General features: G+C 50.2%; 1 protein-coding gene across 2 annotated transcripts in view; it reads left to right on the top strand.

Annotated features, from left to right (window-relative positions):
• Positions 1–17,402, top strand: part of PTPRG (protein tyrosine phosphatase receptor type G) — a 736,510-nt gene that overhangs the window by 628,882 nt on the left and 90,226 nt on the right. For both annotated transcript variants that reach the window (XM_082848957.1, XM_082848956.1), the window contains exons 12-13: positions 1,861–2,623; positions 16,548–16,680. In XM_082848957.1, the coding sequence (XP_082705083.1) occupies positions 1,861–2,623; positions 16,548–16,680 (896 nt within the window). The remainder of the gene's footprint in view (positions 1–1,860; positions 2,624–16,547; positions 16,681–17,402) is intronic.

The following is a 17,402-nucleotide window of genomic DNA, read 5'->3' as shown; positions in this document are numbered from 1 at the left end:
GCAAAGGAGTAGACATGCTAAAATTGAAAGGTTGTCATTTGGGAATTCCCTGGCAGTTCAGTGGTTAGGACTCGGCGCTTTCACTCAGGGGCCCGGGTTTGATCCCTGGTTGGGGAACTAAGATCCCACAAGCCATGCAGTGCGGCTTTAAAAAAAAAGAAAGAAAAAAGAAGGTTGTCATTTGCCCAGTTACATTTGCACATTTCTGGAGACTCAGTATCTAAGTTTTCCCCTTTCTAGTGCAACTAATAATCCCAATATTAATTGCAGCTTTGGTGATAACAATAAGAGCCTTTTTTTTTTTTTTTTTTTTTTTGCGGTACGCGGGCCTCTCACTGTTGTGGCCTCTCCAGTTGCGGAGCACAAGCTCCGGACACGCAGGCTCAGTGGCCATGGTTCACGGGCCTAGCCGCTCTGTGGCATGTGGGATCCTCCCGGACCGGGGCACGAACCCGTGTCCCCTGCATCGGCAGGTGGACTCTCAACCACTGCGCCACCAGGGAAGCCCAAGAGCCTAAAATTTATTAAGCTTTTCCCAGGTTTCAGGCACAGATTATTATTTTATTTGCTCCTCAAGATTCGTGTACTATTACTCCCATTTTATGGATGAGGAAACCGAGGCTCAGTGAGTTAATGTGCCCAGCATCTCCCAGAGAGCAGGTGAGCGATCGTGGACTCAAGCCCAGGCTGTCTGACTGCTCTGTCTGCAGTGCCTTATCTTAAGTGGCACCTGGCATTTCATTAACCAACTTCAGAACTCAACATTTGCTAACTTGGTTGTTCTTCAAAAACAAACTTTTCAGACTGAAACTTGATGATACAGTGATGAAATGTGAGTTGTTCTGGCTGTATTATTTTGAACTGTATAAATGATGGGATGAAATTCTGGATTCTGCACGCCAGGTTTCAAGAACTAAAATTAAACTAATAACTCAGAGCAACACATCTTATTTTCCTAAGATACTATGTACAAATAAAATCTCACAGCTGAGCCCCAATTTAGTATGGTGGGAAGAATGAGCTGAGGTTTGGGCACAGGCAGCCACCTCTACCCCTTAACCTCTCTGCACCTCGTTTTCCTCACCTGTAAAATGGGGTGATGATCATGTGTGTCTCCAGCGTAGCTTGGGAAGGCCCAACACACAGTTGGTACTTGTTAAATAGAATTCTTATCGTTGTCATCTACATGAGCATAGATTTTGCTGTAGATAAATCCGGAGACTCTGGAAGGTACGGCGGCTGTACAGCGCCCAGCACGGGGATGCCGGCTGTAAACAGCTCCCAAAGCCTTCGGTGTAGAGCGTGGCTCCTGCTTCCGAACCTGCCGCTGCAGACGTGGGCAGGCCACTGTCCCTCTGTCCATCCCCTTCCTCACTTTAAGATGTGGAACCAGATCCTGGGGAGTGTTTCTAGACAAGGGCAGTGTATTCTCCACAAGAGCCACCAGTATATACAAGACCAAGGGCTCCTGCTTCTTCCAGTGTCATCCCAACAACAGGTGGCGATCTGATGTTGCCACTTCAGTGCTTATTTGATGTTTGTCTTTCAAACAACGTGAACGCTACTTATTGTTTTGTCACTTAGCCTCCTCCCGAGCCCTGTCAGTGAAAAGTTGGGGTTGACATGCTGGTTGCAATGTTTAAGTAATTGTAAAAACTTTTAAGAGCAGAGATGGTCATCCGTGGATCCCCTCCTGTCAGCTTTGGCACCATGCTTTAGGACACCCCGTGAGGAAAGTAAAAAGATGAGTAAAACCCTTGGAGGGTCATACCCAGGGCCTTGTCCCCAGTCCTGATGACTGACACTCTGCTTTCTCTTCCTCTGTCCCTTCCCCCAACCTCCCCGGGTGACCCCTTCAAGCCCACAGCATCTCCCGCCTCTTCGGCCGACATGGCCCCCATCAGCTCGGGGTCTTCCACCTGGACATCCTCTGGCATCCCCTTCTCATTTGTTTCCATGGCAACTGGGATGGGCCCGTCTTCCAGCGGCAGCCAGGCGACGGTGGCCTCGGTGGTCACCAGCACGCTCCTCGCCGGCCTGGGCTTCAGCGGCGGCGGCATCTCCTCCTTCCCCAGCACCGTGTGGCCCACACGCCTGCCCACGGCCGCCGCGGCCAGCAAACAGGCCGGCAGACCCGTCCCGGCCACACCTGAGGCCTTGGCCTCTCCGGGCCCCGACGGTGATTCGGCGCCAACCAAGGACGGCGAGGGTGCCGAGGAGGGGGAGAAGGACGAGAAGAGTGAGAACGAGGACGGCGAGCGGGAACACGAGGAGGAGGGCGAGAAGGGCTCCGAGAAGAAGGAGAGGAACGGCGTGACCCACGCCACGCAGGCGCGGAGCGGCACTGAGCCCAGCCCCGCCCCCTCGGCTCCCGGCAGAGCTGCCCAGGATGGTGGGCTTCAGACTATAGCCGGGCGTGAGCGGGACCGCACTGCCCTCCCCACCGCCCAGCCCGAGGACGCCCTGGACGCCCGCCCCGTCACCCTCACCCAAGTGCCCCCCACAGTCACAGAGGAGCATTACAGAGAGCATGATCCCAAGAGGCCTGAGACACCGTCTAAGAAGCCTATGTCCCCGGGGGACCGATTTTCTGAAGATAGCAAATTTATCACTGTTAATCCAGGTAAGTGGGCCACTCCTCACTTGAGCCTCCAAGCTGCCGTGAACAGTCCTACCCTTTAAAAAATAATTGGGGGCGGGGGATAAGGATCCAGAGAGTGCTTAATATTCCTGGAATTTTGTGTGTCTCTGGTATAAAAATGTGTTTGTGTGTGTGTGTGTGTGTGTGTGTGTCTTTTTAATTCTAATAAGAATCACCTACTCTTTTATCGTTGCTGGACTGTCTTGCCTTGATACTTGGTACCTGGTAAAATCGACTTGCCTCAGAATAACTCCAAGCACTTCAACCAGGCCCTGGTAAATGAATAAAAAAGACATCGATCTTAATACGTTTATCCTTCAAGATTTCATTCCTTATTCACTTATTGAGCACCTGTGTTTATGGACTGCCCGTTTGGTGCCAGGCCCTGGGCTGGGTGCTAACCCCGGTGAGCACGGTCCCTGTTGCTTGACGCTTACAGCGTAAAGGAGAAGACGGGTGGCGGCAGCTCGCCAGGGTGCACGCCGGGAAATCAGGAAGCAAGAATGTTAGAAAGCAAGCGAGCAAGTTCGCTGAAAAGCCAGAAAACGAGCTAACTGTTCGGTAAATAATAGAGGAAATAAACAGGGTGTTGTCAGAGAAAATAATCAGGAAGAGGGCAGGGAGCTTTTTGAATTAAGAAAGGCCCCTCTGGGGAAGTGACATTTACATTAAAGCTGAAAGCGTGGGGATGGGGAGAGCTGGTATTATTAGCCCATGATCCCAGCCCGAGGAACAGGGCTCTGGCTCTCAGAGCCCTGTTTGCTCTGTGAATTAGCGAGTTCCTGGATGGTAAGACCAGGGCATGACTGGTCTGGCCTCCACGGGGAGCATGTGATCCCCATCACGCTGACCGAGGGCAACTTTGTGACTCTGTCATATGCTCAAATCTCATTTCTTTTTTTAAAAATATTTATTTATTTATGGCCGCTTTGGGTCTTCGTTGCTGTGCGCGGGCTTTCTCTGGTTGCAGTGAGCGGAGGCTACTCTTCGTTGCAGTGTGTGGGCTTCTCATCGTGGCTTCTGTTGTAGCAGAGCACGGGCTCTAGGCGCGTGGGCTTCAGTAGCTGTGGCACACGGGCTCAGTAGTTGTGGCTGAAAGGCTCTAGAGCACAGGCTCAGTAGTTGTGGCGCACGGGCTTAGTTGCTCCACAGCATGTGGGATCTTCCCGGACCGAGGATCGAACCCATGACCCCTGCATTGGCAGGCGGATTCTTAACCACTGTGCCACCAGGGAAGTCCACGCTCAAATCTTAATGAACCATCCTGATAGTTTCTACAAGGGAGCCCTGAGCGTGAGGGGTTGTTATTGTTGTGAGGGGTTTTCTTAATAAGAAATTCTTTCTTTTGCCAGACTACAAGATGTTTAGCAACAATTTTTTTTGCATCTAAGCTGTTGTGGAGTTATAAGAGTGCAAAAAAAAAAAAAAAGCAACTGGTAAATATTTATTTGCTTTTGCACTTGTAAACATTAAAATTCATCTAAAGCTGAGACCTCGTATGTTAAGATACAACTTAGAATAAATTTTCATGTTTTGAATTACGTTCCTCCTTAAAGCTGGTATGGACTCATTTTCTGAAGTGTGGGTTTGCTATGGGCGTTGCTCACTTCTAGGGAAAAGTGCAGAGTGGCCCTCCAAGGAATTGAGTGGAGGAAATATCGAGCCACTTGTGAAGCTGTTTGAAGCTATTCCTGCATGAGCAGTGACATTCCCTCTAGGAATTGGCTGTGAAAAAGTTGGATTTCTTGCGTTTGAAGATATTGAAGAAATATTTATAGAGTACCCACTGTGTCCCAGGCACTGGACTAGGTACTGGAAGTAGACTCTAGATCTAGTCAGGCCTTGCTCTCCTGGGGTTTATGTTCTAATGGACAAGCTTGAGACTATTCCAGTAAACAACTGCATAACGTCAAGTGCTGGAGTCGGGGACAGGGACAGTATAGCATCAGATGGTCAAGGGATGGCATTTGAATGGAGACTCAGGTGGTGAGAAGGAGTTAGCTATGCCATGATCCATGAACGAGCGAGCGTTCTAGGCTGCAGGAGGGGCAGCAGGTCCAGAGACCCTAAAGTGAGAACTAATTAGGATCATCAAGGAGCCATCAGAGGGCCAGTGTGTCTAGACCGCCAAGGTGAAGGATACAGGATGAGTTCACAGACAAGCAGAGCTCAGATCAGGAAGGGACTCATCAGCCGTGCTGTGGATTTGGTTCTAACGGGTATGGAAAAGCAGTGATGGATTTCAGCAAGAGAGTTACTCATCTGATTAACCTTCTCAGAAGGTCATGTGGGCCTCTGTGTGGACATCTGGGGAGGCAAGAACGGACACAGGGAGTAGAGTTAGGAGGTGATGGCAGTGGTGACTCGGACCACTGTGGTTTCTCCAAAGACAAGTGGTGGACCTGGAATTGCTTGTCAAGCTTGAGTGGTTTGGCCTCTGGACTGGAGGCTCTGGCAAGTTGCATTCCCAGCCTGCTCCTCTTAAACATTTTTTTTGTCCACACTCCTGAAAAGTGTGGCTTGCTAAGAGCTTGGGTTGGGAGTGTTGATACCTTGAGAGACTGGTGAGGGTGGGGACCTGGGACGTAGTCCAAGTAAGCAGAAATGAGTCATTGCAATGGGAGTCAAGTTCCAGAGTCCAAGGAAAGGGGAGAAGAAACAGGTGGTAAACCTGGGGTATTTCCACCTCCAGGTACGGGGCGTGCGGGTCTCAAGTTTCAACGCTGCAGACATCTGAGCGTCTGCCATCTTGGCAGGGTAGCTCTGGAGTCAGATCCCTACAGTAGGCTCTGCCCTTTATTCACGCAGGGTCCTCAGGCCAGTCTTTGCCCAGAGTCTGTCTGTAAAGTGGGGATAGGCACAGCCCTTAGTGCCAAAGGAGGTGCAGAGTCACCCTTGTCGGTGACAAGGAGGGAGGAGCTTTCGGCAGCCCGAGGGCCACATGATGGCACTGGTGACTTAGGAGGAGGCCCCTCATAGGTCCTTCTTCTGCAGTCATCCTTGGACATTAAAGAGCATGTGGAGACTGTGGTCCCCAATGAGCTGGCTTTAAAAATGGCCTCTAGGAACTCCGCTCTGTCCCCAGCACCGGTGAATCAGAGCATCTTCCCTTGCCACCTTCATCTCAATGGGAACATCCACTCCTTCCCAAAGCCAAAAGGGATCTTCCTTTAGAATTCCAGGCAGTTCCAGGCAATTCCAGGTTGAGAGTAGTCGTGGGGATCGGTTAAGCCAGAGATTGGCAAACTTCTTCTGCAAACAGCCAGAGAGAGCAGACATTTTCAGCTTTGTGAACCATAGGTCTTTGCTGAAAGTGTGCATCTCTGCCAGGTAGCACGGAAGCAGCCAGTGCTACCGTGCCCGGTGCTACCCAAATGGGCGGATGTGATTGGGTTCTGGTGAAACTCTGTTTACAAAAACAGGCAGTGGACCTCATTTGATTGGTGAGCTGTCATTTGCTGACCCCTGATTTAAGCAGAAACGTGTGTACCCACTGGTTAATAAAAGATGTGCGTAACTTGAGGGTAAAACCCGAAAACCCTGCATTGTCCACGACCCCCGAGGTCTCACTTTGCTTCCATCCATCTCAGCCTTTTCTCCATCTGCCTCCTCCAGCTTGGTGTTTATTTTTTAAACGAAATCACCATCATTTTAATGTTAGTGGTGACTTCTTTGAAAGACTGTGGATGTACATTTGTTTAAATCTGTTCCACATTTATTTTTTCTTCGTGTTAAAAACAATTCTTTAAATCAATATTTAGTCTCTTTGAAAAAAGCGTTAACGTTTAAAGTTACAAACTGTGTTATATTTTTACCAGCATCTCAAAAAGGCTTGATGTTTGATAACATCTTTTCAAGTGCTATGAGTAGTAGCTTTAGTATTAACTTGCAGGGAAGGAGAAGAGGGGAATGCTTCTCTAGAAGAAGGGGCCGGCTCAGACACATGCAGAGATCAGGCAGGCGGTAGGCATGGTCCGTCCCTCAGGAGGCACAGCCCAGATGTGGTGTGGGCACCCTCAGATGCCTACTGATGCAGTAAAATGTTCTCGGGGTGGTACGTGGCATGCCCCAGCAAAAGCATTTCAGGGTGGGCATTGTCTACAAACTCATCACTCAGTGCTGGGATTTTTCATTTTTCTTTCCTTAAATCAGGGCTCCTTTTTCAGATTCAATCTTGGTCAGAACCCCATTATGTAAACACTCATTCACCGAAAGCTTGTTGACTGCCTTCTCGGGGTCAGCTAAAGAGACAGTCTAGGGGTCAGGAAAGTACAGTCTCCAGGCCAGAACTGGCCCCTGGCTGGCCTTTGTCCTGCCCCTGAGCTAGGAATGGACAGTGTTGGTCAGCGACTGAGGGCTGCTGTTCTGCTCTGAGCCAGAGTCAAGGGTGCTAAGCTCCAGCCACCCCACTCCTTTTGGGCATACCCCACTCCTTTGGGCACCTCTTTGGAACTTTCAAGCTCTAAAGAAAACCTTTGATTATAAAAGTAATTACATCACTGGTTAACATTCGTTCCATGCTGGTGTTGTCTGTGCTAAAAGCCAAAATGTGATGTCACTTATCCCCTGGGAGGCCCGTGCTGTCCTTGTTGCCATTAGGCCGGTGAGGAAACTGAGGCTCAGACGGTTAAGGAACGTGCCCCGGGCAAGACGTGGCGAGACCGGGGGTCAGACATGGGCCCTGACTCCACCGTGGTGCTGCCTGCATCCCGCCTTAGGGGCTTGCTCCCTGAGTGGGCAACACAAGATGGTTTCAGGTGAAGTATTAATTAGTAAACGAGTATTTGAATGTGTACTTTTAAAAAGATGCCATTTTTTAATTTATGGCACAGGTTCTCAACCAGAGTGATGATTTTGTTCCCCTTCCCTGCAGGGATATTTGGCAATATCTGGAAACACTTTTGGTTATCGTGACTGAGGAGGGGGCCTGCTACTGGCATTTAGTGGGAGGAGACCAAGGATGCTGCTAAACGTCCTACAGGGCACAGACCAGCCCTGCAACAAAGAATGACCTGGTCCAAAGTGTTGCTAGCGCCATGGTGGAGAAACTATGATTTATAGTATTAACGTAAAGTTCCTTTTCAAAGTGTACTTGAGGGAAAAAATAGTAGTTAATTTAAGGTCAGAAAGAAGTAGCAATACAGGCTCATGAAGATAGGGCAGACATCATGAATGTGAAACTCAGCTGGGGTATATGGAGGTAGGAAAATGTTGCATACTTTATTTAAAATAAAATAGAACAGGCACTCGTATGGACTACCGTGGCAGTTTGCAGTCAGGTTTTTTGTGGGGAGAAGTTTTCTACGTAATTCTGCTTGCCCCGGGGTCTTGGCTGTGATCTTCCTGGGAGTGTTGGAAAGAACTAGCTCAGGTGCCCTGAAGGCACCCGTGTGATTTAGTTTCCTCCCGGGAAGTGTCTGGGTCCTTGGAAGTTTCTGCCCCCCACTGAGTGACCTTTGAACTAGGACAGCCTGTGTATCTCTTAGTGCAGGCAACCAGACCTCACCAAGAACACCGAGGTTTCCAAAGAGGCTGGGGTCAGGAATTCAGGCTGTAAGGAGTGGTGTGTTTGACGTGAGTCCTGACTGTTGGCAGAGTCACGTGACGTTGCAATGACGTGTCTGTGGCGGTGATTTCTGGTAGATGAGGACCTGCCGTATATATGGGACTTCGAATTAAATCGGGATTTATCAAACGCCCTCAATTTTCCAGCACCTAATGGAAATACACATGACAGTTCCACTGTTGAGTCTGATTAAGTGAGCTCTGTGTGAAATGGTAAGGAGGGCTTATTGATGAGAACTCCTAGTGGTGATATAAATTGAAACACATGACAGATGCTCTAAATCCAGCTCAGATGTGGTAATCGGAACATGGAACCCGTGTCCCGTTGCAGGAGAATATATGTGTTTGTAACCCACAATCGTGTCTCTGGTTTAGCTAACGCCAGGGCTCCAGAAAAATAAGACAAATTTTGTGGCCCCATAAAAAAGCGGCCGCCTGTTTACTTCACACCCATTAAGGGGGCTACCACGAAACCCCCAAACCAAAGCAAAATAGAAAATAAGGTATTGGTGAGGATGTGAAGAAATGGGGACCCTTGTGCCCCGTTGGTGGGAATGTAAAGTGACAGCCACTTGGGAAACAGTATGGAGGTTCCCCGCAAAATTAAAAATAGCATTACCATATGATCCAGCAATCCCACTTATGGGTATTTACCCAAGAGAATTGAAAGCAGAGTCTTGAAGAGATATTTGTACACTCGTGTTCATAACAGCATTATTTATAGTAGCCAAGGGGTGGAAGCAACCCAAACGACCGATGAATAGGTGAACAAAATGTGGTATACACCTATAGTGGAATTCCACCTATAGTGGAATATTATTCAGCCTTAAAAAAGAAGGAAATCGTGTCGCATGCTACAACATGGATGAACCTTGAGAACTTATTAGTGAAGTAAGCCAGTCCCCAAAAGACAAATATATATATATGGGTATGATTCCATATATATATATATATATATATATATATATATATATATATATATATATGAGTCCACTTAGGTGAGGTACCTAGAGTGTAGTCAAGTTGTAAGGCAGAAAGAAAGTAGGATGGTGGTTACCAGGAGCTGGGGTCGGGGTGTTGGGGAATTGCTGTTTAAAAGGTGCAGAGTTTCCGTTTTGCAGATGAAAAACAGGTTCTGGAAATCGATTGCACAACAGTGTGATACGCTTACCCCTACTGAACTGTACTGTTAGACATGGTTAAGACGGTGACTTTTCTGTGTGTTTTAGCACAGTTTTTTACAAAAACCAGCGCCTTAATTCACAGCTGCGGGTGGTTTTGAAGGAGTGGCCTTATCAGAGCAAATGCAGTCCCGTTGTGCGCGACTGAACCCGGCTGTAGATGTCTGAGTGTGCAGACATCTGCTCCTAATCTTTCTTGAAAAGTGAAAGAATCCTACTTTCCCCGAGTCCTGAGCGTGGCCTCTCAGATCCAAGCTCATTTTAGTCTTGACCACGTAGGGGTTCTTGTCCTGAAGCAGAAGTTGAGCCCTCACTGCGGGGTAGGAAGCGTTTCAGAAAGGTCCATCTGATGTCTCACTGCCTGTAGCATTTATAGTACATTGTACTCCGTTTTTATTTGCTTCTACTGGGATGAGAGCCAAGCCAGTAAAAGGCAAACAGCATTAATTCAGTGATGACATATGCCACTGAAAACTGTTTTTCTTTCTTTTTTTTTTTTTTTTTTAATTTTTTGGAAAAAGCAGAACGGAGGCACTTTACTCAGATTCTGGTGGATGTGGAAGTAAAAGCTGGGAGGAGGGAGGGCTGTGGGGAGGTCATTAAACCCTCCCTCCCTCCCGCAGATGCTCAGAGAGGGTTAGGTATTAGACAGCATTTTGCCGTAAGTTTCCACTGGAAGACATTTCTGAGACCGGCTCATTCTCTGAGTCCCGGCCCTGCCTGGCCTCACATCTTCTGACCCTCCTAGCAGCCCCTCATCTGCACATCACATCCATGGGGGGAGAGGGGGGTGTAAGTTGATACCTCCTTTCCATTTTTATCCTCTTACACACAGACCAGGAAGATGCAGCCCTGGAAAGAGTATGAAGAAGGTCCAAGTCCACAGAGAGGAATGGCCCACGTTTATAGATGGAGCAACTGTCTGATTCGTTTCTAATTGGTTGAAAAATAAAATCTCTTTGAAAATAAATATGGAATTGGGAAAGCTGCCTGGTCAGAAGCAGCCTCTTCTCTCGAGCTGAATTAGTAATTTCAGAATCCTGGTCAGGAGTTTTATTAAACCATGATTTTTGCTTTTGATGATAAGGCCTTTGTCAAAGTCCCAGGTGTGTGTGTTGTTCTGCTGATTCATTAGGTCAGAGTGCCATCCTGCAGACAGAAATTCGACTGGCCAGAGGGAGCTGGCAGCAGGAGTCAGGAGTGAAGAAAGCAGGTCTGATGTGAGACATTAGGGAGCAGTGAGGACTGTGGCAAACTGATGAGCCATGCCCTGTCTTAGAGAGTGTGCTGCTTGGTTCTAGCTGATGTTTGCCATGTGGGAATTCAGACCTGTGTTGCTAGCCAGTTTTGAACATCTCCAGGAGAAGATTCCCTTTTTGATTTTTTTGTGAACTCTATTGTTTATTAAATCTTGGCAACTAACTCACAATTTAATTAATAACTCCCAGGGGAGGGGTGCCAAGCCAGACACATCTGTGGGCTGCCAGTTCACACAACCCATGGCAGGCAGGAATCAAAGGGGGCTAGGCCTGCTGGCAAAACCAAACCAGCTGGACAAATCAGAGATGGAGGCGAGAAGGAGGTGCATTAACCCAGAGGTCCTGCACTTGTCCTGGTGTCAGGATTCGGGCATCACAGAGAGAGGCAAACCTTCCAGGAGCAGGGTGGCCAAGCTCTGCTGGACCTTTCAGGAGGCAGCTGGGATACAAGTGAAGCTCTGAATAAAAGTGAGCTGCTCCTAACAGTTGGGAGCATCTAATTTTATCACAGTCAGCGCCGTTGCTTGGTTCCGTTGAAAGGAAGAAGGAACGTTCTCTGGACGCGGGCACTGTGACCAGTCTGGCTTTCTGAGGATGCAGCCCGTGCAGTCACACAGCCCTGTGCTCAGAAGGCCCTGTGTTCGCCTTCGTGTTCTGCTGTCGTTTCTTGAAACTCTTTCATAATTTCTGATCAAGACGCCCTGTGACTTCGTTTTGCATCTGGCGCAATCTGCTTTGCACAGATTATCTCATTTCATCCTTCGAAGTCCCCTGAGAGGTGAGCGTTATCATCTGTTTCCCTTTGACAGAGGAGCGACCAGAGGCTCAGAGACACAGGCAGTCACTTATCCAAAGTCACACAGCTAGAAAGGCCTAAGCCAGAATTTGTAATCAGGTCTGCCTGACTCTGAAGGGCAGGATGTTGGTTTCTCTGAAAAGTTGATGGTATGTTCTAGTCTCTGGGGGCCTTGGCGTGGGGAAGATTGTCAGGAGACTGAAGCAAAGGAGGAAGAGAGTGTATACCCAGCTCAGGCGGCATGTTAGGTGTCCCTCGTAGCTTCTGCTAGTTCACTGTTTGATTCTGCTCTCTCCTTAGAGGGCCTGCTGGGCCACAGATTGAGTCAGGCAGTGGGACAAGCGTCTCTCCTGAAGGGTGGCAAGAAGCGTAGTGCAGTCTTGTCTCAGGGCAGACTTTGAGGTACTGTCTCTTCGCTGGCGGTCTCCTCACAGGCAGCCCTCTGCTGCTGATGCCCGTAGAACCCATCTGAGGTTCTGTGTGGTTGCCACCCATGCCCTCATTTATTCCAGGGGGATTCCGATTCAGCAGACACCCGATGAGCACTCAGCATCTGCCTGGCGCCGTGCTAGGGTGTTGAAGAGGGAGAGGATGCTGGTGGTGATGGTGATAATTAGTGATGCTGTGGGTGGTGGGTGGGGATGGTGATGACCGTCATCACAGTTGATAATGATAACCAGGTGCTTATGGTTGCCAGGCAACATGCGAAGTGTTTTATTGCATTAGCTCATGTAATCCTCGCACCACCCACGAGGTAGTGAGCAATATTATTATTTCCACTTACAGATGAGGAAACTGAGGCCCAGAGAGGTTAAGTAACTTGCCCAGAGTTGCATAGCTAGTAGGAGACAGAGCTTTATTACTGTTCTATATACAGAGAAGATCAGCCCTGCTTTGGGGGACCTTACAGTAAGTAGTAAAAGGGCACTTGTAGGGCTTCCCTGGTGGCGCAGTGGTTGAGAGTCCACCTGCCGATGCAGGGGACACGGGTTCATGCCCCGGTCCGGGAAGATCCCACATGCCGCGGAGCGGCTGGGGCCGTGAGCCATGGCCGCTGAGCCTGCGCGTCCAGAGCCTGTGATCCGCAACGGGAGAGGCCACAACAGTGAGAGGCCCGCGTACCGCAAAAAAAAAAAAAAAAAAAAAAAAAGCACTTGTAATTGAGTGTGATGCGTGCCGTAAAAGAAGTGCACAGTGACAACCACCGTGACGAGAATGAGAGGATTTACTTAGCATTTGCTCAATGCCGGGCACACGTCTAAGCGTTCTACGTGCATCTTAAGTTTTCCCACCACCTCTATGAAGTAGGTTTTTTTATCCCGTTTTATAGATGAAGAACTCCAGGCCTAAACTGATTTAAGTTATTGGTTAGAGGTCACGTAGAAGGTGGCAGAGCCAGGATTTGAACCTGTGATCTCCACTCTGCCCTCCAGAGCACAGACCGAGGGTCTGGGGAGGCTTCACAGAGAAGGTGGCGCCTGAACCAGGACTGAGGAATGAAGAGGAGCCTCTGAGGGCGGGGTGGGAAAGGTGTTCCTGGCAGTGAGATCAGCAGGGACAAAGGCAGAGAGGTGGGCCCATGGCCCAGCATGGTCACTGGGTGGGTGGGTGTGACCGGAACCCATTGCAGGGGGCGCAGCAGGTGATGATGGGGCGGGAGGAAGGCCCACTCGTGAAGGGTTTTGCTGTCCCTGAGGGCAGTGTGGGATTCCTCAGGAGAGTGAAGGGCCCAGATTCCACATGACTGTGTGGCCATGGAATGAAATTCCAGGCTCCTGGTACTGCGAAGACAAAGCAGTACTGTGTATTTTAACATGAACTCAGCTTTCTCATGCCCGCATGGAAATCCAGGAGCACTCCTATATTTGCCTGACCTTTATGTAAAAGACCCGGGCAAATCCGGCTGCTGGTCATTAGTCCAGGCCGAGATTAAAGTGCTGTCAGAATCATTTCCTTAGGTCTCTGTCTCACACTGCAAGGTGTTGCCAGCCTGAGTTCTCCTCCATAGAAACCGCCACTTCGGGGGCTGTCCAGAGAAGGATTTCTGATGTGTTCATTACTCCATCTCCTCACAAAAACGACAACAAAAAACCTCACACATGGGCTTCCCTGGTGGCGCAGTGGTTGGGAATCCGCCTGCCAATGCAGGGGACGCGGGTTCGTGCCCCTGTCTGGGAAGATCCCACATGCCACGGAGTGGCTGGGCCCATTGAGCCATGGCCACTGAGCCTGCGCATCCGCAGTCTGTGCTCTGCAATGGGAGAGGCCACAACAGTGAGAGGCCCGCGTACCACAATTAAAAAAAAAAAAAAAAAACTTACACAGCGCGATGAAATATTAGAAAGAGAAGTAGCTCAGTGGGGAAACCTGAGGGACAATTTTGGCGAAGGGTCCTTTTCAGTGATTGAGGATGAGAAGGACCTGGGGTTTGCATTCGGTCCCCTCCCCGTAGCTGCCTACTGTGTAGCAGCTCAGGCAAGAATCCTTTTCTGTAAGAAGGCAAGGAAAGAAATAAGACCCTGGGTATGCAGGGGCTTCCCACAGCGGATAGCGAGTTCCTTGGACGTGTGGCCTGTAATGTCGTCCCTCCTGCCATATTTTCCATTAACAGGACCACGCGGGCTTGGGGATTCCCCACTGCCAGCCAGATTATTAGCTGGCTGGGCTGCCCCCTGCTGGAGCCCTGCAAAATTATCCTCATTTGCAACTGTGGTTCTTGCCGCACGTGTGTTTACACATTCTAACCCAGTTAACTCATACCACGTAAGAGCTACATAATCAAAATCCCATAAATTCCTAATTAAAATCCCTGCTTTATCTAAAAATACAAGAACAATGGGGGAAAGTGTGGCTGGCGGCCAGAGCTTTGCAATTAAAGCGTTATATCGCGGGATAGACTGCACATCTGATGCTGGTCTGCCTCAGCTTACAATACTGCAGTGATTGCCACTGCAAGCCCTGGGGCCTAAAAGCGGTGCCCGTAATTCAGCCTACAGACCCTGGCTGAGGTGGCATCCAGCGCTCCATCTTGGCGGCCCCCCTTGTTCTCCTACCCGCCCCCACTACCACCACCACCACCACCACCCCCCCCCCCCCCCGCTTCAGTGCACTCTCTCCAGAACACATCTGCCCTTGCCCTTGGCCTGGCTAACTCCCCTTCATCCTTCAGCTCCCACCCGAACGTCAGGAAGCCTCCAGAATTCCTGGGCTAGGACAGCTGTTCCCCTGTACCCGTTGTGCTTCCCCTGGCATCACTTTCATTTTATTCTAATTGCTTGGTCATGTGTCTGCTTCTCCCCCTGTAAATTCCTGCCCCACGGGCACAGGGTTGTTCCTGTCTGATGTTCTGCTGCATCCGCCTCCCGTAGCACCGTGCCTGACACACAGTCGGGGCTTGACAGATAGCTGCCTGGTGAAAAATTGTGGAGCGAGGGATATCGAGAAATGGGCTGGCACAGTTAGGAAGGCAGTTTATAAACTGCCGGCTGCCCTGCTGTGATTTTTAATCAGAGTGTGCCTCACTTGCCTGCCTCTGTGTCTTTTTACCTGTGAGCTGGACATAAATCTGGCCCTGCCTGTGCATGAAACAAAGGAGGGCATCAAGGTCCAGTACGTTCGAGGAAACCCAGTAAAAACCCTGTAACCCGTTTCTTCTTCACTCCAGGTCTTGCCTCCTTAGCAGTCTCCTCCCAGGGACAGTTATCTCTTTCCTGCTCAGCCCACCTCCTCTCTCTTGGAAATGCAGCCTGATTAGCCCTGCATTGAGTCCATCCAGCAGACGGACGCTTGCGGCTGGCTGCAAGCTGGCCTCGTTTCTGTAGAGCAGGAGGAAACCTTGCTGAGCACGGGTCAGCCTGCAGCCAGCTGGGGATGATTCCGTGGGCTTCTCGCGGTCACAGTGAACCTTCGCTTTCTCGCCGCGTGCCTCTCGTGACCGTCTCTGTGTACCTGGGCTCTTTCTTCCCAGCCCCGCACCGCATCTGAGCTTCATCCGGGCTACCTGGAGATTTCCAGGTGTTGACTCCACAGTTCAAGAGACTAGGTTCTCACTTGAGGCTGCTGGGGACTTGTGAAGATCCTCGGGGCCTGAGAGAGACAGGAGGAGCTGCTGGGGTAAGAGGCACTGGCTGACCCGAGAGAATCCTGGACCATTTCACGAGCTTCCCCGGTTAACCCCTGCACCGGCTGCTGTTGAGTAGCCAATGTGCACTCGGAGGACGGTGAGGCGTGGCGGCCGGTCTGAGAGCTTTTAGAAGGATGGGGAGAGGGGGCGGCTGGGAGATGAGATCAAAGGAAAAGCTTTTGAACCATATTTGAGGAAAACCAGGATCTCTGGGGATCTGGGTGGTGGGAACTGGTAGGCAGAGGAGTCTGGGTGCTCCTTCTGGGATGTGCGGTTGCTCAGACTTGGAGTGGCTCGTTGAGATTCTGGGGTGAGAGTACCATTGCCTTAGCTTGAGTCCTGCCCCTCCGCTTGGCCAGGAGCCTAGGGGGGCCCACACTTGGACAGTTGTGCCACCAGGACTGTCTTTTGGGGAGAGGTGGTCTCCCACAGCAGAAATGGGTGCAGTTACTAGAGGAAGGGGTAACAGATGCTAAGCAGATGCTAAGAAAGATATACCCATTGTAGTCACAGCCGGCCATCTTAGTAAAACCCATCACTGCCTCCACCCCTCCTGCCTTGGCAAACCTGCAAGGCTCCCCCGCCTCTTTCCACAGGCAAGTTTTGTGCTACATTCCGACTTGAGCACATTTGTTCAGTGTATCCAAAGGCCGCTCAGGGACGGTAAGGTTCTTGGAGTGAGGCTGGGTCTCTGTCTTCCGTGCAACTCTTCTTAACAACATCTTGAACGCTACCTGCAAATCCATCCCACTGGCGATTACAGGATGCAGCCTGCAGCACAGGTCCCATGTGGCTTGGGACTCGGTGGGAAGCAGTGTGGGCTGCAGGTTGCCTCTCGTCACCAGGTAGCCTTGTTCTCCAGAAACCACCCAAAACTGGAGCAGAAATCCCCATCGCACTCTGGCTCCCCAGCCCCCCCCCCCCCCCCCCCCCCCGCCTCGGCTAGCCTCTGCCCTCTAACTGGCGTGGTTTCTCTTTGCAGCAGAAAAGAACACCTCTGGAATGATAAGCCGCCCTTCTCCAGGGAGGATGGAGTGGATCGTCCCTCTGATTGTGGTATCAGCCTTGACCTTCGTGTGCCTCATCCTCCTCATTGCTGTACTGGTTTACTGGAGGTGAGTCAACCAGGCAGCCCTGACACAGAGGGTGTGGGCGTCGGGTTGTGCTGTCAGCATGCTGCCCTGGCGGGGGGTGGCTGGCCCGAGGGGAGGGGAAGCCCACGGCCTCTTCATTCAGAAAGGTAAGGTAGCTGGAGTGTTTTCTGGTGTCGCCACCTGGGAGATCCGCTTTATCTGCAAGAAGCCGGTGGGATAGAGCCACTACTGAGATGAAGGCGCTCATGATGGGTTTCTAGGATTGAGTGCCAAAGAGGCGATTGCTTGGGAATCAGGGAGATCCGGGTTCAAATCCCAGGCCTGCTACTTGCTGGCAACAAATCCCATTTCCACTTTGAGCTTTAGTTCCTAAACCTGCAAACGGAGTTAATAAGTTTCATAGCATTTCCAGTTTCCCTGAGACCGTGCTTCGCTTTGTCGTATCCGCATAATAGCTCCTCTTGACCTGAACATTTTTTTCATAGCCCTTTGCTGAAAATTCGGTGATAGGAAAACGTTTATCATGTTATGTGGCATTTAATAGACACAGGATAAAGATGGCTGATGGCAAGTCATCCTTATGTTAGCATCATCCTTGAACTGGTTCTCACTGCTTCCCACGGGAAGCCTGCTTGCAGCTCCTATTTAAAAGCTGTGTGTTTTTTCAGCTACACTCTCTCAGCCAGTTTAACTGAGTGAAGCAGGCTGGCCCACGCGTCTGGCCTGGCTGCCTTCACCTGTCA

Source organism: Leucopleurus acutus, assembly GCF_964270905.1.
Source record: "Leucopleurus acutus genome assembly, chromosome: 10".
In the NCBI taxonomy this organism is placed as follows: domain Eukaryota; kingdom Metazoa; phylum Chordata; class Mammalia; order Artiodactyla; family Delphinidae; genus Leucopleurus; species Leucopleurus acutus.
The sequence above is the reverse complement of the archived record's forward strand: the minus strand, read 5'-3'. Positions and strand labels throughout refer to the sequence as shown.